This window comes from Lacerta agilis, chromosome 13, assembly GCF_009819535.1.
Source record: "Lacerta agilis isolate rLacAgi1 chromosome 13, rLacAgi1.pri, whole genome shotgun sequence".
Classification (NCBI taxonomy): Eukaryota; Metazoa; Chordata; class Lepidosauria; order Squamata; family Lacertidae; genus Lacerta; species Lacerta agilis.
The window spans coordinates 34186903-34210864 of record NC_046324.1 but is presented as its reverse complement, the minus strand read 5'-3'; the positions used below and the strand labels follow the sequence as shown (position 1 = coordinate 34210864).

The 23962-nt window shown below is 46.5% G+C and overlaps 1 protein-coding gene across 2 annotated transcripts; it reads right to left on the bottom strand.

Moving 5' to 3' along the window:
• Positions 1-4861: 4861 nt before the first annotated feature.
• METRN (meteorin, glial cell differentiation regulator) lies at positions 4862-22789 on the bottom strand. Of its 2 annotated transcripts, none has more exons than XM_033166857.1 (4): positions 22308-22789; positions 15445-15869; positions 10183-10248; positions 4862-6717 (listed from the first exon to the last, which is right to left on the bottom strand). In XM_033166857.1, exons 1-4 carry the CDS (start codon positions 22394-22396, stop codon positions 6401-6403), a joined length of 897 nt encoding a protein of 298 aa, XP_033022748.1. In that variant the 5' UTR covers positions 22397-22789; the 3' UTR covers positions 4862-6400. The 2 variants fall into 2 exon arrangements, with proteins under 2 accessions (XP_033022748.1, XP_033022749.1); XM_033166858.1 differs by having other exon boundaries at positions 10183-10242.
• Between the last annotated feature and the right edge of the window lie 1173 nt (positions 22790-23962).

The following is a 23962-nucleotide window of genomic DNA, read 5'->3' as shown; positions in this document are numbered from 1 at the left end:
CGGGAGACAAGGCGTTTGGGATCCAAGGTATGACTGTATAACTACTGACAATGGCAGGAGAGTGTGGCAAGGAATGGTGAGACCTAAAGAGATACACTCTGGCCTGTAGTCTCTATGGTGCAAGACAACAACTCTAGGAATATAGGAAGCGGCCATACACCAAATCAGACCATTGGTCCATCTAGCTCAGTCTTGTCCACACTGACTGGCAGCAGCTCTCTAGGGTTTCAGGCAGGGGACATTCCCAGCCCTACCTGGAGATGCTGAGTGTTGAACCTGAGACCTCTAGCATGCTCTATCACTGAGCTATGGCTCTTCCCCCTCTTGCTGTGTGAGCCTATGCTGAAGTCTCACATAACCAAAACAGTATACGTGCCGATTTGTCTTAGGTTGTTATGGGACTGATAGGGGCTTCCTCCAGACTGCCAGTATTTGGCAGGAGGGATTCAAGGGCATATGTTGTAAACCACCCTGAGAGCTAAAGGTTGGTCTAAAAATTAATTAAATAAATAATATACCAGAGCCTGAGGGTCACAATCAAAACCATACACTTTTAAGCATATTTGAAGCACATGGCTTTCCCCAAAGAATCCTGGTAACTCTAGTTTGCTAAGGGTCTTGAGAATTGAAGCTCTGTGGAGGAAACGACAGTTCCCAGTATTCTTTGGCAGAAGCTGTAACCTAAGTTTTGACATTTAATGTGGATTAAAATGTTGTCACCCGAGAGCAACAAATCCACTTTTATATATATATAAAAACGCACACTAGACTTCTGTGCTTTGGAAAGTGATTGGGGAAATGCACTGTAAACTATGGAACAAAAAAACAGCTACAGTAATGGGAAGCCATATATTTGGGCTCATCCATACTTACCTTCGCTTTGTGTTTCTAGGCACAGGCCCGGGCTTTCCATGTCTGCATTTTACCACTGAATCAGAGCAAACATCAATTTGGTTTTCCACGGATTCCTATTTGCTCTGATTCAGTGGTAAAACATGGTTTTTCCTCAGGAAAGCTCTAGACACGGGTGTAGTCAGCATTTTTGTGGGGGATGGGACACGGGACTTTGTTGCGGGGGGGGCAGCACTTTTGTTGGGGGGAGGCAGAACTGACATGATTGATCAGTTACGGGTAGTTAAGTATTTCTATTGTTTTACGGGGGGGGGGCAGCTGCACCCCCTGGCTATGCCCAGGCAAAAACAAAACAACCCCCGCCCCACTGCTCAGACACAGACCTGGATCTGTGCCTAGAAAACACAGAGCAAAGGTAAGTGTGGATGTGCCCTATGTGTATATTAGGATAAATCATCATTAAAATGCTGGTGAATTTTTGCAAGGCGTTTAAAAAAAAACAATCCAATCTTGATGTGAAAATGTGGAGACCTGAAGACTGGGAGGGAAAGGAGAAACCGAGAGAAACTGAAATTGACAGATTCACCCACCCCAACTTTATCCATGAGAGTGAGGGACTGACTGGTGCTTGTGAGGGACCCGGACTATGGTGTGTGAAAAATAAAAATGAAAAATCTTCCAATGCCCCAGTAGAGAAAGGATTGGTGGGCTGAGGAAATGACTCATCAGGAAGGAAGCAGGAAGACCCCTTTGGGGAACGGCCCACGAGCTGCTAGCTTTTTCTGTTTTGGGGGATACGTACTGTCTGGCTGTGTAGAAAGGAGTCCAGTGGGCAGGGAACAGTGCCACCATCCACCTCCTGGCCTTTCCCCAACTCTCTCTAGTCATGCTCAGAGAAGCTGCAGGCTAATGCAAAGGGGGTGGGGTGGGGGAGCTGCAAATAAAGGCGGGGGAATTCATTATTAGAGATGAAGGGCGGAGGGAATAACAAGGAGAAAGGACGGATGGGAATTTGGGAGCATGTAAGCATCGAAGCCAGGTCTCTTATGTTTGGCTGGGAAAATCATGTTTAACAAGCCCGCACAATGAGGCCTTGTGGGCTTGAGGCGTATGACAGAAATAAGGCCTGACAGCATCTAGGGTGGGAGCCTCTCGGGCCTCCTTCTCTCGCCTGCCCCTCCTCCAACAAAGCTTTTTCAGCCGTGCAGCCCGCTGCCGCCCACCACTGACAGCCCCAGCACCTCCCTGTTCCCACACACTTCTTCTCCAGCTCCACGGCTGCTCAGGCGGCCGGCTCCAAATGAGTGAAGATGCAGAGCAAGAATGACCCAACAAGTAGCACATTTTACGGCAACAGCTCTCGGCTGCTGCAAAGGCTTCATAAGAACATAAGAAAAGCCTGCTGGATCAGGGCCATTGGCTCATCTCATGTAGCATCCTGGTCTCACAGTAGCTGAAACCTGTGGGAAACCAGCACCCCTCCTGTGGTTTCCAGCAACTGAAGCATTACTGCCTCTAACTGTGGGGGCAGAGCATAGCCAGTGTGGCTAGTAGCCATTGATAGCTCTCTCCTCCATGATTTTTTTATCCTTTGAAAGGCCATCTGGGTTGGTGGCCATCACTGTTTCCTGTGGGAGCGAGTTTCATGTGGCCCAGTGTCCCCAGATTTGCTTTGGGTGGTTGGGGGAAACCACAGAAAATTTTTAGGGGACCTGCAGGTGGAGAAGAAGGGGACAAAGTTCCATTGTGGATAGTGAAAGTCATTGTTGGCTCACAGCACAGCTCAGCGCTAGACGGCATACAGTCCAGTGCATCTATTAGGGGAAAGGGTGCATAAAAATGAATATATTCATGAAAATATTAATACAAAAGTGTGTATTAGGGGAAAGTTTGTGCCAAAATGTGTGCACGAGTCAAAGCTGCATACAAATGTGTTTATTAGGAGAATCATGCACTAAAATGCTGATGAATTCTCATGAGTTAGTTAAAAGGAGAAAAAAATGCTGCAGAATTTAAGATTGGAAAATGAGAAATTGAGAGAACCAAAACTGACTGATCAATCTGTCCATTCTTAGTTGTGGGTGTCTTTCCAACAGAAGTCCACAGAATCACAGTTAGTGCCAGACTGGGCCAGGGAAGACCCAGCTTCAGATCCCCTCCCAACTGTGAAACTCATGGTGTGAGCTTGGGCTGGTCACACTAGCTTGCAGGATTGTAGGGAATATAAAACCATATACCACCTTAGCAGCACTGAAGGAAGAACAAGATATATTTGCAATTTGTTGTGGTTGGTTATTAATGAAATTAGTTGTTGTCACTATTGTTACTATTTCTGTTTTGAGTCTTGACCCCCTCAGAAGGCACTGCCAAGGCCTTCTTTGGCTCTGAAGTGGGTGCCACCATTGCCCACCTCTGCATGCTATGCTCTGTCACTTCAAACCATGCATGGGGAACCTATTCTGCCCAAGGACCTCATTCCCTTCCTGGGGCCACATGCAAGTGGTAGACGGGGCCAGAAACAAAAGTGGGTGGGGCAACACATGCTAATTTTACCTTTGCACAATCAATGAGTTTCTACACACACCGGCACGTCCCACTTTCCATCTTCCAGCAAGAGCTCAAGGCCACATTTCAGCCAGGAAAATACACTCAGGGTATGAAACAGGGCCAGAGAAGGGCAAGAGAGAGGTCTAGAGCAGGCTTCCTCAACCTCAGCCCTCCAGATGTTTTTGGCCTACAACTCCCATGATACCTAGCAAGCAGGACCAGTGGTCAGGGATGATGGGAATTGTAGACTCAAAACATCTGGAGGGCCGAGGTTGAGGAAGCCTGGTCTAGAAGGCCATACTTGGCCCCCAGGCCTGAGGTTCCTGAACCCTGCTTCCACAACATGCGCATTGGGCAACGGAGGAAAACACTTGAAGCAACAGAGCTCTGTGTCCCAATGCTTCCATTCCCTTTGTTCACTGAGTTGCATTTCTGGGAAACTCGTCAAAGGTGGCAACTGGTCAGTTATTATACGTATGTGTGCAATGCGCAACTCATTGGGATTTTCCGCCTCAGGTGCCAAAATCAATGCTCCGGCCTTGTCCTTCGCTACCGCACATTCCAGAGCTTGTTAAATTATTCGAGCTCGTTTGACCGCTGCTGTTTCGGCTGCTTCCCTAGACAAATAATTATCTAGCTGACCATCCTCCAGCTCTTTTTCGAGTGCTCTGTTCATTTTGTTTGAAGACTGCCAAGGGGCGAAAGAATAAACCCAGCCAGGGAGAGAAATCACCATAGATCAGGCATTACTAAGAAGCATTTTTAATGTACCCTCCCAGCCCCAAGACAAATGCAAGATTAAGAAAGAACAAATAATGGAAAAGAAATCCCACCATTACAAGCTACATAGAGTCAGATTTGTCTCTCTTGACCTGTACACAGACATGAATATGTACAAAAACTATATTTAAAATATTACAGATCTTCTCATCATTTTGTTTTGCTTTTGGCCTAAAAACTACTAGACGGCCCAAATGCATCTGGCAGTGTCTCTCCGACTGTGGTGATTCACTTTATATTAACATTTCACTTTTTAAAAGAAAAGAAAATGAAAGAAAGCACACATACACATAAACCTTACAATAGAATTTAGATTTAAAAAACAAAATCACAAATTTGGTATCATTATAACTTTAGTGCACATGATAATCCTTCAATCCTCACTTGTAAAAAATAATAATAATAATAATTACTGGACTTAAAACTAGTTTTAAGGGTTTACCTAAACTGAGATTTTCAGTGGTTTAATTTAAACTGGATTAATAAAACTGATTTAAGGTGGTTTGTAGACAGGCTAATTTCTCAAGCTTAAATTCTTTTGCTTGCTTGTTTGTTTTGCGTTTTCTGAACCTGTATTTTTAGAATTGTTTTTATTATGTTTTCAAATATGTAAGAACAAGCAAGCAAAAGAAAAAAAATTGACACATACAAAAAAAACCACACCTCAACAAGGTGGGGGTCCAACACCATCTGGAGAGAGGCAGGAGGTCCACCCCTAGGTTAGGGACAGGGAATTAATCTTTACCAGGAAAAGCTGCAACACCACCTGCGGTTGGGTCCTTAACACCTGAGCTCATCATTGAAGCTGGGTTAGAAATCCATATCCGATGGACTAGATTATCTACGGTAGATTTGGAATTCATAGGGGCAGAGAAACATGAAAGGTTGATTATAATAGGGTTGGGGAACCTGTAGCCATGCAGGATTTTGGTGTACCTACAAGTTCATTGTCACCCAATACTGGCCATGCTGGCTGCAAATGATGGGCATTGGGATTCTAGCAATATATGCAGAGCCCACAAGTTGCCTGCCTTTGAACTATAGCCATATCTGTGGCATCTCAAGTGTTACGCTGATGCAGGCTTTTTTTTTTTTAAGGTGTGCTCTGAGCAAAGCACGCCAGCAGGAATGAATGATCCAGGATCCACAATTCAATCAGGTAGGAAAATTCCACGATGCGATCCAGCGGAGTCAGACCCTCCAGAACCGGCGCAGGAAGAGAGGCGCCAGGCAGGCCCGCAATATATCCTGGCCCTGGGTGTGGGGCTAAGCGCTGCCATTGGGCGGTTGGTCCTGTGCCCAGGGGAACACCCTCCAAATTCCTGCCACCATTGGCTGATTTGGCAGCAGGAAACGATCCGGCCTGCCATTCACCAGTTCACATGGAGATCTGAGGCCCGCCTGCAAAACCGCCTGCCTAAGAAGGGGCAAACGGACTTCTCACTTCTACTGCTTGCTCACTTTGTCTTCCTACCTGATGTCTTCTGCCACGTTTGATTGAATGAAGGTGTTCCAATGAAAATCAAGACTGTACTTTTTCAAAAGAGAATCTCATTCCTGTTATGTTTTTGGTCACTGATTGAGATGTAATCCTGGTGTTTCTCTCCTCAAGGAAGCCGCAGAAGGGGGAGACAGACGGGGTCGCTTTGCAGGCTTCCTTAGCTCATCCAGAAACTGCGAAGGAGGCAGGAGCAGCGAATGAAGTGTCTCCTTGTCTGTGATGCTATTTCCTGTTGGGAGGGATGGTAATGCATATGCAATCCATAGGCAATATCAATAGGGGTTTGCTGGGGGGACACACAGAAAGAGCACCATGCACTTATTTTTAGGTATGGATTTGATTTGGCGCTCCAGTAGAAAATAGGATTAAAAGGTCCTGAGCAAGACAACATTTCCCACACTGGGAGATTCTCAATTCCCTTTATGCAATTTGTGGCATGTTCCAACCTAACCAGAGAGCAGCTCAGTTGCCCTTTTGCTTGGCCTACAATTCCTCCCTTTGGTGGAGAGACCCAATGACAAAGTTATGGGTAGGGCCATCAGTCTCATACAGGAAAGAAAAGAGCTTGTTCCCTCTGGGTTCAAAAGACAGCGCTCATCTCCCACCGTTAAGCCAGGAAATGCCATTTTCAGCATGGTCACAGTGTGGTTTGTGTGTGTGGATCCTGCCCTCTTGGCAAAATCTGGGGCAGGACTCCTGCCACCCACTTCTCATCTCAAATCAGTCCAAGGAGACTTCACAGGGGTTTTCGTGAGCTTGGCGCGCACCCTCATAGATGTGGCGGAAGTCTTTGTAGCGAGGGGCGCAGCTGAGCCAAGCCTCCCCAAAATGTAGCCAACCGGTAAACAGGAAGCTACCAGGTCCCGGCTTCACCCCACACCGCAGCAGAGTACGGATGCTGCCCGTGGACTTCCCATATTTGCCAACCGGTTGGAACAAGGCGAACTTTTGGCGGTGGATCCGGGTGGCACTGACACTGATGATGGATTCTTGCGACTCCATGTGATTGGAGACTGTCCGGATATTGCCACGGATGACTGCAGGGGTGGAAGGAGTGGAGAAAACAGAAACGTTTGTTTGTTTGTTTAAAAAAAATATACTGGCCAACAGCAGTTTTACAAAACACACACACACAGAGAGAGGGAGAACAGCAGATTAAATCCAAATGGATGGCGGCTTAGAGACTAAAAATAGCACAGTCAATGAGATATATCAATACAATGTCAACAATTACTTACAGAGCAGTGACACACTGTGGACGTGCGCACACACATGGGTGTAGTCAAGGAGGGGCAGGGAGGCAGCTGCCCCCCCCAAATCAAGTAAAACAATAGAAATACTTAACTGACTAATCACATTGGTTCTGCCCCCCCAAAAGTCATGCCCCCCCCCACAGAAACCCTGGCTACACCGATGTGCACACACCATGCATCTAAAGCACATTTAAAGCATACCCCTCCAATTCCTGGGAACTGCAGTTCACCCCTCAACAGTAAGCTTTGGTGGGGGGGGGCATGCAGTTGTGGGTGGAGCCAGAGGCAAAAAGTGGATGAAGCAGGTGATGTGGCTCTGGTTTTTGTACAATAGGCTGCACTCCAGCTCTGCAAAAGTCAGAAGTTTTGACACACATCTCTCTTTGTCTTCTACTCAGGAACCAAGAGGCTCTGCCACAGTTCAAGGACAAGTCTCAAATCTTCCATTCTTGTGCAAGGTGATTGAGTGAGTGGTTGCTGAACAACTCCAGGCACGCCTGGAAGAAGCGGACCATTTGGATCCCTTCCAGTGGGGATTCAGACCTCATCATGAGACTGAAACTGCCTTGGTCGCACTGGTCAATGATCTCTGGCGGGCTAGGGACAAAGGTGAGAGCTGTTTCCTAGTTCTGCTGGATCTCTCAGCGGCCTTCGATACAATCAACCATAATATCCTTATGGACCGTCTAGAGGGGCTGGGAGCTGGGGGCACTGTTATACAGTGGTTCCGCTCCTTCCTCATGGGCCGTGTTCAGAAAGTGGTGGTGGGGGATGAGTGTTCAGACCCCTGGGCTCTCACTTGAGGGGTGCCTCAGGGTTCTGTCCTCTCCCCCATGCTTTTCAACATCTACATGCAGCTGCTGGGAGAGATCATCATGGGGTTGGGCTGGGTGTCCATCATTATGTGGATGATACCCAACTCTACCTCTGTTTCAAATCAGAACCAGTAAAAGCAGTGAAGGTCCTGTTTGAGTGTCTGGAGGTGGTTGGAAAATGGATGGTGGCTAACAGATTGAGGTTGAATCCTGACAAGACAGAAGTACTGTTTTTGGGGGACAGGAGGCAGGCAGGTGCAGAGGACTCCCTGGTTCTGAATGGGGTAACTGTGCCCCTGAAGGACCAGGTGCGCAGCCTGGGAGTCATTTTGGACTCACAGCTGTCCATGGAGGCGCAGGTCAGTTTTGTGTCCAGGGCAGCTGTTTATCACAGGCTGAGACCCTACCTGCCCGAGGACTGTCTCACCAGAGTGGTGCATGCTCTAGTTATCTCTCGCTTGGACTACTGCAATGTGCTCTATCTGGGGCTACCTTTGAAGGTGACCTGGAAACTACAACTAATCCAGAATGCGGCAGCTAGACTGGTGACTTGGAGAGGCCACCAAGACCACATAACACTGGTCTTGAAACAAAATAGAAAATTCTTTCCAGTAGCACCTTAGAGACCAACTGAGTTTGTTCTTGGTATGAGCTTTCGTGTGCATGCACACTTCTTCAGATACTGGTCTTGAAAGACCTACATTGGCTCCCAGTACGTTTCCGAGCACAATTCAAAGTGTTGGTGCTGACCTTTAAAGCCCTAAACGGCCTCGGTCCAGTATACCTGAAGGAGCATCTCCACCCCCATCGTTCTGCCCAGACACTGAGGTCCAGTGCCGAGGGCTTTCTGCCGGTTCCCTCGCTGCAAGAAGCTAAGTTACAGGGAACCAGGCAGAGGGCCTTCTTGGTAGTGGCACCCGCCCTGTGAAATGCCCTCCCACCAGATGTCAAAGAGAAAAACAATTACCAGGCTTTTAGAAGACATCTGAATGTAGCCCTGTTTAGGGAAGCTTTTAATGTTTAATAGACTATTGTATTTTAATATTTTGTTGGAAACTGCCCAGAGAGGCTGTGGAAACCTAGCCAGATGGGCGGGGTATAAATAATAAATTATTATTACTATTATTATTGCTATCATTACTGTTGTTGTTGTTGTTGTTGTTGTTATATTCTGGCCTGGCAAAAGCCCTTGAGGAAGTCATGGAGCAGGGCTGGCGAGTGTGGCTTGTAGAGATCTCTGAGGGCCATACAGAGCTGCCTGGAGGGCCACACTTAGCCCCAGGACCTGATATTGGTCCCCCATCCCAGCTTTAGGCAAATAGCAAAACTTATTTGTTTTGGCGTGCATTTGACCACATACAAATCAGTTATTTTAGTTTGGTTTTGCTTGCTTGGCTTTTACGTATTTGTTGGCATTTCTAAATCAATGCTTTATATTATTGCTGTTGGGCTTGTTTTATTATTTTTATTTTTCTCAGCCACACTTGGCAGTCCCTGCACTGAAAGGCAGCATGGAAACAAAACTCAACCAAATCAATCAACAGAAGTGGTTCTGTAGTGGCACCCAGCTCTAAGGCTACAGCTGAGTATAACTGGTCAGATCTAGCCAATTATGGAGAGGAATCCAGCTATTAGCCTGCTTGTACGCAGGTGCCTTTGGCTTCCTCCAAATCAGGAAGAATTAGCCCCTCCAAGATCATTCTGACAGGCTCGTGATCTGATCCGGCGTGGCAAATCCCCTTGTTCTCCTGTTTGACTTCCTGGTTGCCATGGGAACTTTGGAGTGGGCAGCCTGCAGACCCCCTGACCCCCTTCTCCTATTGTTTAGGGTTGCAAATCTGGAGGTTAGCAGAGCGTGCGGGGCAATAATTGGCAACTGCCCACTGAGCCGGACAGCCTTGAGTGTGCAGGCATTTAAAGGGGAGAATGGAAAGGCCACATCATCCCAGCTGGGGAGCGAGTTGCTCTGTGGGGGCAGCTCTGGCTGCTGGTGCCTCAGCCTGGACTGGCAGGCAGGCAGCTCCTGGTTAGCTACTTAAGCAGCAGGCAGGGACAGAAGACAGAGTTCCAGAAGGGCAGGCTTTAGCTTTCACAGCTGCACATGCATTATTAAGAGTGATTTCTATGGCATTTTTTCCCATGTAAAAGCAAAAAGCAAAAGAAAGAGCCGTGCAATTAACAATTCTTAGGCCTGGGTCCCTGGGTACCATTAGGCAAGTAAATCACAATCACAGGGTTGGTTGCAATGATGAATGCAATAAGGATTGCTAAGCACACTGGGCCAGTCCAGAAGTCTGAAACCCTGAGCGGCTGCTACCAGTCAGTGTGGGCAATATTGAGCTAGATGGACCAATGACTCAGTATTTAAGGCAGCTTCAATTTACGATGCTGAAGGGAGGAGCGGGAAACGTGACGTTGAGGAAGAGGTACTCACCAAAATCACTAGTGCAAACAGCCATCAAAATCTCAGTGTTGTTGCACGGACGGCAGCTCCCTGCATCTTCCAAAGAGAAAAAGGAAACAGTCACTCAGAGTTCATGCCGGCCTCACTATCCAATAGCTCTTCTTTAGAGAAGGGATGTGGAGAAATATGGGGAGGCAGAAGTAAAGCGTAGAAAGGCATCGTGAAAAGTTTGCTTCATCTATGGAGGGGAAGGAGAAATAGCAGTCCAGGGCATGTTTGGGCAAAGTGATTTTCACTTGAAAATGTGGAAAGTGGCTTGTACACTCTATTCGTCTTTGACACTATAGAGACTCATGTAGCCTCTGTGGCTAGAGGCATCATTTTTCAGCTGTGACTGGTACAATATCATCAATTGCTCCTGGGCTGGGAAGACTTAGCCACAGCAGCTCATGCACTGGCTACATCTAGACTAGATGACTGCAATGAGCTCTATGTAGGGGCTTCTCTGCTGAGTAGGAAGAGCTGGGAAAGAGTCCCGGACCAAATGCCTTGAAAGCCACTGCCAGTCAATATATGAGGAACCTGTGGCCCTCGTGAAGTCATCGCTGGCTGTTGACCATTCAGACTGACTCCCATCAAGATCTGGAAGGGCCATAGTTTCCTCATCCTTTATCAGGAGGGGTGTCATGGTTAGAGAGTTGGGCTAAGAGCTGGGAGACAAGGCTTCCAACATTACTCAGCCATGAAGCTCAATGGGTGACCTTGGGCCAGTCACCGCCTCTCAGCCTAACCTGCCTCACAGGGTTGTTGTGAGTTTTCAAACTCTTCATGTATTAAATGTCAAGTTGGCATATGCAGAAGTGTTTTTTTTTTTTTACATAAATTCTATAAACAAAATTAACTCAACATAAATTCTCATTTTCCATAACTAGATAGAGAGATATGAAACAAAAAAACCTAAACTAAAAGGTTTAGGTTTAAGCTTCCCCTTCTGCTCCTAGTGTTTAATGGAAAGAATATACTTAATAAGAATTAAGATTTACAGCCAAACAAAATAGAAATTTTGGCATTATGAGCACCATGCTCCAACTAACTGGTCTTCTTAGGTTTAAGTACCTGTAGAAGGTTGTTTGAAACTAGTCAGCCTCTTAGTCTAATCTACCTCACAAGGTTGTTGCAAGGATAAAATGGGGGAAGGGAGAACCATGTGTACCGCCTTGAACAACTTGAAGGAAAAGGCGGAATGGAAATGTAATAAGCAAACAGGCCTGAGAAAATGGTCTGACTTGGTAGAAGGCAGCCTCCTATTTTCCTAAGATGCCCTCTGGTCACAATCCCATTGGCATTAGAGAGCTAAGCTGGTAGGGCTCAAGTGTGCCTAACTCTGTGCTGGGCTGTGCCCTAGGTGCCAACATTTCTCAAGACAAAGCCTAGTAAAAAGTAAAAAAACAACAACAAAAAAACGCCATTCCCCAGTTGGGGAGAATGCCTACTGTTGCTATGGAAACCATGTTCAGGCCTTATCTGCGATGCAGCTGAACGTCTTGGCGGGTGACTCCACTACGAGCTGCCGCACACTGGACTTTTGTTAGCTCAGAGATGAGGCCGATTAGATGTTCCTTCTTCGGCCTTGTGTTTTTGATTGCTGAGCACACTCCGGACAGCTTGGGTTACTTGCCCACCTCCTCCCCTTGCCGTGAGGGAGGCCCACACAGCATTCGGAGTCCTTGAAATGCAACAACAGCAAAAGGAGTTTCCGCTTTCCTAAGCCTGGGAAGCAAATTAAGACTGTTTCCACGTTTGGTTTGCAAATGCTATAGCATCAGGGTGCCTCAGAGCATGTGCAGAGTTCCTTTACCCCAAGTGGGGAAAGACTTCTTCTTTTTTAAAGGATATATAGTACTCTGACCATTATAGAAAGCTGTTGCTTTGTGAAAGGAACACTTTCTTGCCTGCCTGGAGAAAGCCCAGTGTGCTGTTTGAGCCTGGAATTGCTGAACCAACTCTTGGATTGGGCTATGGCACTGTGCGAGGGAATGAGTCACATCCATCGCCCCACAGACTTTTGCCACTGGCCCCACCCAGCACTGAAATGTGGCCCCCGGAAAGTTGATCACGAGGGAATGCAGCCCCAGGGCCGAAAAAGCTTCCTCACACTTAGGCTAAAAAGGACACCATTCTGATCAGGACATAAATATTCTGGTTGTGTGGCAGCCTTATTTCCACACCAAAGAAAAAGCAAACAGCCCCAACTACATGCACACTTTCTTTCCAGCAGGACTTAGCATAGTCCTGAATGTCATGTTTCTTCCTTATTTATTTTATTTGCTTAATTTTACATTTATAGCCTCCTTTTCCTCCAAGGAACTCAAAGGTGGTGTACATGGCAACCCTGTGTGCTAGGTTAGGCTGAGAGGCAATGACTGGCCCAGCGAGCTGCATGGCTGAGTGGGGATTTGAACCCAGGTCCCCCAGGCTCTAGTCCAGCACTCTAATCACTACACCGCAGTGGCTCATGATCCCACGCAATAGGCATGCACAGCACTATAAGAATATGATGCAAATATTCATCTGTTCCAGGATTCAGTTCCTAGCAATATCCAGGGAAATGATTCTGGAAAGCTTGAGAGCACTAAGCCTCCCTTGATCTTTTCTTCCCTGAATGGGGGTGGGGGATGAACTCAATTCAGTTCATGTTTAAAGGTAATGTACATTTTCCGAAACAATATGCAGACTGAAACACATCTAAATTTCAAAACGGGCGCTTCTCGAAATTTTGCAATGCATTTACCCAGCCAAATAATGTGCGCAAAAATGCACATACTGGGGTAAAGCGTGCATAAAATGCATATATTAGTGGAAATAATATAGAGAAATGCATTATATTAGGGGAAATTGGTTTGCAAAGATGTGTATATTGGGGAAGATTGCATAGTAAATGTGCATATTAGGAGAAATTCATGGATGGGGACTAAAAAAAAGCTTATATAGAAATAATAGAATTGTAGAGTTGGACGTGACCATGAGCATTGTTTAGTCCAAACCCCTGCAATGCAGGAATCGTTTACCCAACATGGGGCTTGAACCCATGACCCTGAGATTAAGAGTCATGTGCTCTACCAGCTGAGCTAAAATGGGGGAAATTGTACTTAAGTATGGAAAAGTGAGAAACTGAGAAAGCCTGCTATTGACATATCTGTCTATCCCTACCTCCTAAGTGCCAACTTCAGATTTCAAAGGATCTTGGGCAAAATGTCCTGAGTGGGTTTTGACCTTTAAAGTCTTATACAGGGGGACCTCTAGGTGAGCCTGCCTGGACCCTGAGATCATTATCCAAAGCCCTTCCCTGCAAGCCAGGCACAGAGTGTGGTGTCAAGAGAAAGAGCCTTCACTGCAGTAAGCCCTTCTGTATGGAATGCTCTCCCTAGGGAGGCCTGCCTGGCCCCAAACTTAGCATCACTGCAGTGCCAGGCAAATATATATTTCCTTTCCTGGGGATTGTTGGCAGCACCAATTGCTATTACATTTTATCATATTCTTTTAAATATGTTTTTGAATATTTGTTACTGTATTTTTCACTTACTTGTATATTGCTTCAGGACCTTTTAGTGAGAAGCAATATACCCATTTAATAAACCTAAATCTAAAACCTTGCCCCTCGCCAGTGTCACCACCACTGTCCATTGGCTTGCTATTTTCTTCTGGGCCAAATGTGCATTACTGCAAGGCAGAGGAAAAGAGCCAGCTAAGAGGCTGCTGGTCCTATTTCCTTGCCTTTTTCACTGCTCATCTGGCAGAAGGCAGGTGAACAGCCAGCAACAGAGAGGAATGCTGGTTATGCAGACCCATTTTTCTGTCCCTGGCCCTCTCCCGAATCTTGTATTCTGAGGAATGCTATCTTTCATAGAATTGTAGAGTTGGCAGGGACTACAAGGGTCATCTAGTCCAACCTTCTGCAATGCAGGAACCTTTTGCCCAATCTGGGGCTCTCAACCCACAACCCTGAGATTAAGAGTCTCATGCTTTGAATGTGGGGGTTCCATAAGTAAAAGTTAAGGAACTAAACTGAACTGCTCTACTTCAGAGTTGTTTGTCCTTCAGCTTATACCAGGCATAGGCAAACCCCAGCCCTCCAGATGTTTGGGACTACAATTCCCATCATCCCTGACCACTGGTCCTGTTAGCTAGGGATAATGAGAGTTGTAGTCCCAAACATCTGGAGGGCTGGAGTTTGCCTATGCCTGACTTATACAGTGGTACTTTGGTTTTCCAACGTCTCCTTTAACAAACGTTTCGGAATTTGAACGCTGTAAACCCGGAAGTAAATGTTTCAATTTTTGACAACGCCTCGGAAGTTGAACGGCTTCCGCTGAGTGTATATGTTATTTTTCTCAATTTTCTCCATTAAATTTGCAGGCTGCCCTTTGTGCCTCAGTTTTCGAACGTTTCGGAACTCAAACGGTCTTCTGGAACGGATTACATTTGAAAACCGAGGTACTGTATTCCTCTTGAAGAAAAGCAGAACCATTTTTTAGTTTGGGGGGGGGGGGTCCCAAGATACAGGCCCATCTCCCAAGAACTGGGTGGACTGAATGCCCCCCAGGAGCAGAACTTCCTTGGTCTATGTTAGATTTCTGAGAATGGGCATATGCCTACTGCTCTGTAATCCTACCCTGAACTGGAGGCGGGAGAGAGGAAGTGTCCCTCTGAAATTTCCCAGTGCAGTTTTATGAAGGGTGTGTGTGTGTGTGTGTGTGTGTCACATCTATTTTAAGCTGAATCCACAATTATGTCAAATCATGTTTAAGGAGGCTTAACTCTGTTTTGGCATGATGGCTAAATTGACAAAGTTACGGCCCCCTGCACCATGGAAATGAAAGTGGTGAGATGGTAAAACAACAGTAAACCACGGGTTGCCTATATGTTTGGAAGCTCAACCCATGGTTTGGGTTCTAAACCACTCTTCCCCCAACCTGGTGCCCCCCAGACTGGGGAAGGCAGTTCTAAACTCTTCGCTTAGCACAAGCCATGATTTGGCATGCCTGAATGGACTCCTGGTCATGCACAAGGATCTCTCCATGCTCACATGTGGGGCAGATGATTGTTTCCGGGTTTGATAAGCTAGAAGATAAAAGCCTGAGAAAATACAGGGTGAGTCTTTTAAAAGAGGCCCCATGGAACATGTGTACTCTGTATCCACAGGGCTTCTTTTAAAGGACTCACCCTGTACTACTGCGGATGAATCACAAACGTTCCCCCCAAACCCAGCCATGAACGCCAAAAGAACTTTACCTTCCATGCTGAGGTTTCTGGATGGCCACGAGAAGCGGGAGTTCCAGTCACCCCGCAGTTCGTAGCGGAAGGCAGCGATCCGGCGGCTGATGTCCTGGTGCAAGGTGGACTGGAGGAACAGAGCAACCTTCTCCTTGGGCAGCCAGCTAAAACAGCGCACCTTGGGCTGCAAGGTAGCGTCGGCTTCCGAGAGGAGGAGCTCCAAGATGCCGTCCCTCTCCAAGTAAATCTGAGCTCCTCGGAAGCTGCTGGAGGACTTGATGCAGGCTGTCACCCGCCTGGGGTTCTCTCTGCTGGTGGTGCCTGTGGGAAGGCGGGGGGAAAGGCTCAGGCGCAAGGCTCCCGCTGGGTACAGCCACTCCAGGGATCCCTCAGCACAGTGCAAGGAGATCTGTTCCACGCTGCCCGATTCCTGTGACAGACCACTGCAAGGGATAGTGGAATGGAGTTAGTATAACAAGGAAGCTGGGGCAGTTTTGTCGGTTCCCAAGTCAGGACATACATCAGTCAGGAAGAAGGCAACAAAACTGGTATCGTAAGAATGTCGGCAAAGAGAGGCAAGTTAGGGCTGAGAAGGTAGGTTTGAAAGGGTGTGAGAGGTGAGACACTGGAGAACAGAGCTGTGTGTGCTACATAGCACCCTCCCAAGCTAGTCTGCTGCTCCCAGGTGTGAAAAAATGTCTACCCATCACCAATGGCCAATGCAGTGGACCAGGGTCAGCCCACCCATGAGGCACACTGGGGCAGCCTCCAGACAGCTGAGAGGGGTGCCACCACTGTGCCCGATGCCACACACTCCTCTCCGGCCTCCTTTTACTCCCTGGGCTGCCTCCGGGCAATGGTGCCTCCAGAGAGGAGGAAGAGGCAGGGCGGTGGCTTTTTCAGTTTTCCCTGGAGTGACCAAACATCCCAGGTTGCCCTGCAGTGGTGTATGGCAGGGAGTGGCAGCATCAGCATCTGGTCCATTGCTGTAAGCAGCAAGATTTATTGGGCCACCCCTGACTATTGATGCTGTTCTCCAGCATCTACCTAATGACAGAGCTGGCCCTGGCAGTTAGAGAGCTCTCAGGGAGACACAGTGGCCAGTAATGTCCCATGAGTATTTCTCAACCACATTCTCCGAGCGTGCCTCTGCATCATTAACACCTGTTCAGATTGCCTTTCTCTCCCCAGTTAGAGTTGCCCCTTACACTTTGTCAAAACAGATGAAATGCATCACAAAAAATGACAAAAGACACAGATTTGTACAAACTCTGAATAGGCTAATGTAAGAGCTTTTTCGTGGTTATCTTCACTGGTACGGAGTACTGTCACCTCTTTTTTCTGCCATTTTGTGCTGGCACTCGCAGCATTTTTATCGATATACGAGTACTGGCACTTTGCTTTTCACCACCACCAAAAATGTATGGTGCTAGTGTATATGTAAAAATGCAAATTTAGACACAATCACTCTACTTTAAATAGAAATACAGCAGAAGGAGGAAGTTGGTGATCTGTTTGGCGGTTTAGGTGCTAAACATTTGTGGGTAAGTTGAAGGTTCCTGCCACTCTCCCTTCTTATGGTTATAACACAATGAAGTTTAACTCAGAGGAGATTCATTTACCCTCCTGAGCCTAAGTTAGACCTGTCCGTTAATTTCCATGGGTTTACTGTAAGTAGGACTAGCATTGGCTAGAGCCCATTATCTGTATTTAGGCCACACAGCCCTTCAAACAGAGGGCTCCATTGAATTCAGCAGGGACAGGGAACAAATTTCAGTCTCAGGGCTGCATTCACTTCTGGAAAACCTTCCAGGGGCCACATGCCAGTGGTGGGCAGGGCCAGAGACCAAAGTGGGTGGAGCAACATATGTCCACTTCCCCTCTGTATGATAGGCTACTTTCAACACATGGTGTCACACACTCTTCTCTATCTTGGATCCAGACAAACCAGAGGCATTAGCAAAGTACAGGGATGGAGCTCATCCTGGCAAAAACACTCAGGTTGTAATGCAGGGGCCACTGGGGGTGTGGCTTATGATAAAAGGGCGTGGCCTGGAGAGAGTTCTGAGGGCCAGAGGCCTGGAGGGCTGTACTTGGCTGCTGGGCCCAAGGTTCCCCACCCTTGGAATAGAGGATTTCCCCTGTAAAGTAGGACACCTGGACATCCTATTCCGAATCAGTGGACAGAAAATATGTCTCTTGCAGCACGATGCCGTCCAGATGGTTGAAGACTCTGGAGCGACTTGCCATTTCTCAGCAAAAGTGACTCATCTGCTCTGCAAAGGATCAAGATCACTGAGAAACAGATGCGGCAGCTGTGCCACACACCCGACACGCCCCTCCAAAACCCTGTTCTGTTGCCCTCTAGAGGCCCCACAAAAGCAAACACATTATGCTAGAAGACACAGTGGGCCACTTCTTTATGAATGAAGTATGAGGGTTCCCCTGTTCATGGACTGCAGTACACGGTTCATTCATATTCATAGACACAAGGTAGACCTATTAAGATGAATGTGCATAAATAAGTCATGCCCGCTAATTTCTGTGAGTCTTCTCTGAGTAGAACTAACCCACAAGGTTGAATTCTTCAAAGCTCTTGCAGTCTAAATTATTCTGCCCTGCAGCTGTGAGTTATTTTCAAAAGGCTCCTTTGCCTGCAGATACCTTCCCACCCCACCCCGCCTCCCATTTTCATCTTGGACATTCTGCAAAGGACACAGGAGGAAGAACAGTTGTCCTACAGGATTAATGAGAGCAACAAGCACCCCCTTTTATACTTTTTTTGCATTTTAAGGCTTGAAAGAGAAGTGGTTGGTACATAGTCAAACACCTCTGGGTCAGATTATACTGAGCAATCTAAATCAATACTGGTCAGTCATCAACCCTGGAAAAATACAAGTTTCTGAGTTCAATTATTTTAATATAAAAAGACCTATTAAACTATGCCTTCCATACCATCTAAAGGGTTCAGTTCAGTTTGCAAATGTAAACATACAAATGTTGCAGAATACACCCACAATACAGCATCAGTCTGGACGGGCCCTCGCTTGTCCTGACTCCCCTTCCTCTGATGTTTTCCCTACATTGCATTTTGGATCATAAACCCATCAGGATGGGGACTCATCCGCTTGCACTCCCTAAAAAGTGTTATGCTCAGCGATTGTGTAATAATAAAAATAATAATAATAAGACACACAACAACTATCGTCAGCTGTCCGTGGCTCAACAGCTGAATTGATTCAGCTGAGCTGCAGCAGCAACCTTTGCTCTATAAGGTAGCAAGGGCTGGGACTGCCCCACCTCCCACGGGGAACAGCTGCTAAAAGAGGGGAAATTGTAACAGAGCATTTGCTCACCAAACCCAGCATGGCCTGTTTAGTGAGACTTTAAAAAACAACAACCCAGCTTTCAAAGCCCCCACGCAATCTAACAATGTTGTCATTCTTTCTTGCATTTCCCACAGGATACAACTATACTAAATTATGTGGGAAGGAAATAAATTATTGTGAATTTATGATAATTCCAATGCAAATTGTCAATACGTTCTCTAAGTGCATTTCAAGTGCAAGGTTACCATTTAAGCTGAAATATGCAAAAATCCCCAGTATTTCTCAGCTCGGCTACTGTAATGCATGCCACAAGGGGCTGCCATAGAGAGGAGGCTAAACTGGTCAAGCTAGTCATGCTCCATCGGCTCTGCTAGATATGATGCCCTGTAAGTGGCCATACACAGGCACTGCCTCCTTCCCTCCAGTCTACCCCACCATCGCTGCGTCACATTTCAGCATTCTACACAAAGGAAGTATGACGTGTTCTTTTGCTGCTTTTTGAAATTGGCAAGCGCTGTAGCTCAGCGGTAGAGCCTCTGCTTTGCATGCAGAAGGTCCCAGGGCCAATCCCTGTCTGAAACCCTGGAGAGCTGCTGCCCATCAGTCTACAAAACATCGGCCTAGATCAGGGGTGCCCAAACTTTTTTTCAAAGAGGCCAGGTTTGATGAAGTGAACAAGGATTGAAGTTTTTGATCTTTTGATTTTACTCCAATAAATAAATCCGGGGGACCAGATTAGGTCCCCAAAACCGACTTTGGACATGCCTGGCCTAGATGGACTAGTGGTCTGACTCAGTATAAAACAGCGAAAGGTAAGAAGGACCCTGCTGCATCAGACCAATCGCCCGTCTAGTCCAGCATCCTATTCTCAAGGTGGCCAAACAGATGACTATGGGACAGCCGCAAGCAAGACCCAAGCCCAAGAGCAGTCCCCTCCTGCAGTTTCCAGCAAGTGGCATTCAGACACGTTACTACCTCCAACTGTGGAGGAATCACATAGCCATCATGTTCAGATATCAGAAACATTTTGAGTCCCACAGGCCACAATAGCTCAGAAACATTCAGTCCAACTCCAATGTTTTCTCCTCTAGGCCAGTGGTGCCATTAGGGCAGGACTTTAGGGCAGATGATCCCGTGGTGGAATGGGTCAGTGCGCTTTCCTGCTCATCAAAAGGTTGGTGGTTCAAGCCCACCCAGGGATGTCTGTGGGCAGGAATCCTACATCACTGGGGGTTGGATCAGATGACCCTGCCTGGGGGTCCCCTTCCAACTCTACATTTCTATGATTCTATGGTGGGGGCCCAACTCAGCAGAATAAGAAACAGGGCCCTGGAATGCAACAGGGCTGGCTCAACACATTTTGATGGAAACGAAGTAAAACCCATTACTGGGGGTGGGGCGATAGGGATTTAGGACCGTAAATCCCACCATCTAAAATTACCTAGTTGTACCACTGCCTCCAGCCACACAGCTTGTCAGATCATTATTATTTTTTTAAAGCAGAGGCTTCGGTCCAGCGCAGCTGTTCTTATGACCCCCTGCATCTCAATCTAGGCATCCATGCACTGAAGTGTGGCCAGCATTCTGGACATCAGCACAGCAACTAGTGTCACAAACCAGCTTCAATTATAGAAAGATTGGATATAATATTAAAAACAAACTAAGCCTTTCTGGCGCCAAATCCAGAAATCTTTATGGATTCAGTTTGCTACTGCAGCACACATTGCAAAAAGGGCTGCTCTATTTAATTGGTTGCTCAGAAAATGAAGGAAAACGGTAAAATGATGCCTCTAGCTAATCATACAATGGAACCACGAGGGTTATCTAGTTCAACCCCCAGTAATGCAGGAATCTTTGGCCCAACATGGGGCTCGAACATATGACCCTGAGATTAACAGTGTCATGCTCTACCAACTGAGCCAATTTAGCAATCATCAGGCAGAAGTTTTTCTCCTATTTTACAGTACTTTTTATTTTGCAGTACTTCTAAGATTCAAATGACAAGCACCATCCTAAAGGAGTCTTTATCCCTTCTCCCTCATACGTGAGAGAATGCCTCTCTTTTTAAAAGGTCCTTTTTAAAAATGGCAACATATATACAAATTCTTTTTAAAAAGTTTCGAAACTATTTTTTTTCTAATAGAAATGTAATCAACTAAAATTTAATTTTTTCAAGAACGTAAGAACAGCTCTGTTGAATGAGTCCGATGGTTCACCTAGTCCAGCATCCTGTTCTCATGGCGGCCAACCAGATGCCCATCATGGGAAACATGAAACCAGGGCCTGTCTGCAGACATGAATGGAGTGGGAAAACTAGCAATACTACCCTGAGCCTTTGAGAAGTTCACGATAGGGTTGTATCCAAGCTATACTCAGTGCTGACCCATTGAATTAATGGATATAAGCTAGTTATGTTCATTATTTCCAGTGGGTCTACTCTGAGAAACCCATAATAAATGAGTAAAGAACCCCATGAAAGTACTTTAGTCCCAGGGGTCCACTTTTTTCAGCACCCAAGAAAAATGAAGAAATGGCAGCTCCCAAGGCAGCTCCCTCTCCACACCATACGATTCTTCTCCTTTTAATAAATTAGGCCACTCATAGGCACAAAGAACCAGTCCACAAAATCACTCAATCAGTTTCAGCCAGTATAAGTTAGGCGTCCCTAGCAGAAGACCAGAATTATGGTCTGTGCACAAGGATGGTTTAGGGCAATCCATGTTTACTAAGCCAGGAGGAAAGTTAAAGTTTTAAGTAAGTATGACCTCACTTGTCTTTCTGGTAAACCATTGTCAAAGAACAGTAGGAGATTCCAATACTTCTCTCTCTCTTATCCATAAAAGTTAGGCTGCAATCCTTTTCTGGAAGTAAGTTCCACTGAACTCTGTAAGTCATTTTTTTTTTTTTGAGTATGCACATATAGAATTGCACTCCCAATCTCCACTTCCTAGGGGGAAAACAGCAATAACCAGCAGCCAAGTCCCATTGTAATTCCATGAAAAACCTAAAATCAATCAGTTAAGGAGGATGCGAAACCAGCACCAGGACATGGTTTTGCAACATAAAAGGCCCAGTTAAGGAGACCCATCATCACCAGCTCACTTTGCAAAACCCTGAAGGGAATCTGACCCTGCTCTTTATAAGAAGCTGTGGGTTGTAGCCACTGTTGGTTCTAACTCAGAGTAGATCCCACTGAAGTTAATGAGCCCGGCTAACTTAGCCCCATTCATTTCGATGGGTCTACTCTCTGTAAAACTTAGTTGGCTAGACAAGCCCGTGATTCACACCCCTGCACGGCTTCCGCATCCAAAATCTTATTTCTTTTTCTGCCTGTCTCCTTGAACTGCTATTGCACCACTGACTCTCTTAATGCTTACCAGGACTTATTCTAACTCTAGCTACTAGCATGGAACACAGCAGGTTTCAAGAACCTACATAACCCAGTATTTCGAAGAGAGAGAAGGAAAACCTCTGCAGATGAACGAAAGTCAAACAGCATCACTTTCGACTACACGTTTTGAAGGCAAGAAATTTGTCCGTATTAATACCTACCTCCCTCTCCAGCTACACTGATCTTCTGAGTAATTGCAAAGGGCTGTATGCAGAAGAACTAAGCCCAGGAGCCCCAACGCCAAAGACATCTTAAGGTCTCTAACTCCTGGGCAAAGAAGCAGGAGAGGAGAAGAATCAAATGTAGGGGAATGAATCCTTTTGGAGCACCATCCTGGAATGTGCTGGCGGAGTTAGGAACGCCCGAGTCTCCCCACCATCCATCTCCTCCCTCTGCCGGCTTTCTTCTGGCTCCTCGCAAGGAATCCCCCGCTTTCTCTTCCTTCCCCTCTTTTCAGGCTGCAAAATAGCGCGTCCTCGCCCCCGCTCGCTGCGAGAGACGCTGCAATCGGGGACAAGACCGACCTGGAGAGAGATGGGAAGCTCCCGAGATTCTCATGGTGAGTTTGAAACGGGCTATATAATACGCCTGCAGAGCGCAAGGCAGTTTCAACCCGGGCGGAGGGAAGAGCCGGGAGTGTATGTGTTTGGAGATGCGGGGCGGGGGGGTGGGGTGGGGTGGGGTGGGGTGGAGATCCTCTGCGGTTTCCCCAATCAAAACCAAGCTGGGAAACTTTCGGCCAATCGGAATGCAGGCAAAGGGGAGGGTGCGATTCTCCGCTAGATTAGCAAGTAGTGGTTCTGAGAACAATGTGATTTCAAAAAAAAGGGGGCGACGGACGGACGGACTCTGAAAATATTTTTCTCCAGATGTGTGGAAGTCCATTGCAGGCCGAGGCAGGCATGCTTTGCTTTCAGAGTTTTGAGTGCATTTAAATTAAGCCATAACTAAATCCAATAAGGATTAGGAGCAATTAAGTGAGTTTGGGAATTGCTTTTTTTCAAAGGAGGCAAAAATATTGTTTCGGAGAGTGAGAAATTCAGGGGTTTTTGTTATTAGGTTTTTTTGTTTGTTTGCTCTTTACAACTAACTTTTCTTTACAAATTACAAAATGTAACAGTTCAAGATAAGTGAACAAAATTCCCTCAACATCCCCATCCTTTCCCTTTCCATCCTCCCCTATATTCACCCCACTCCTCACAACCCCCCCACTGCTGGAAGGGACCACCAGGGTCATCTAGTCCATCTCTCTGCAATGCAGAAATCTTTTGCCCCATGTGGGGCTTGAACCCACAACCCTGAGATTAAGAATCTCATGCTCCAACTGAGCTATCCTAGAATTTAGAGTTGGAAGGCACTGGAGAGTCATCTATCCAACACTCATGGCCCTTTCCAGTTCTACAATTCTATGATTATAAATTTTCCCAAGGTTGAGGAGGTAGTTTTTGCCCACATTTGGATGCTGTTGGATACAGTGAGACCCATGTCAGAGACACACAGAGAGAAGAGCGCACAGCTAAAAAACTCACAAATTACATTTAAAAATCACACTTTTGGGGGGGTTCTTTGAATTCCCTGGTAGCACCAGTGTGTTTCAAACTTTTGTGCAAATAAGTTGCTAGGGACTACTTCTCCCAAAGAATCATGGGAACCATAGTTTGTTAGGTGTCCTGAGAAATGTAGCTGGGGGGGGACTATAATTCCCAAGATTCTTGGCAGAGGGAGTTGTGTGCTTGAAATGTGTGGTGTGGATCTGCTCTCATCAGTTCATTGCATTTCCTGAGTAACAGATCCAGTTCTGAATCTACAATTAGAA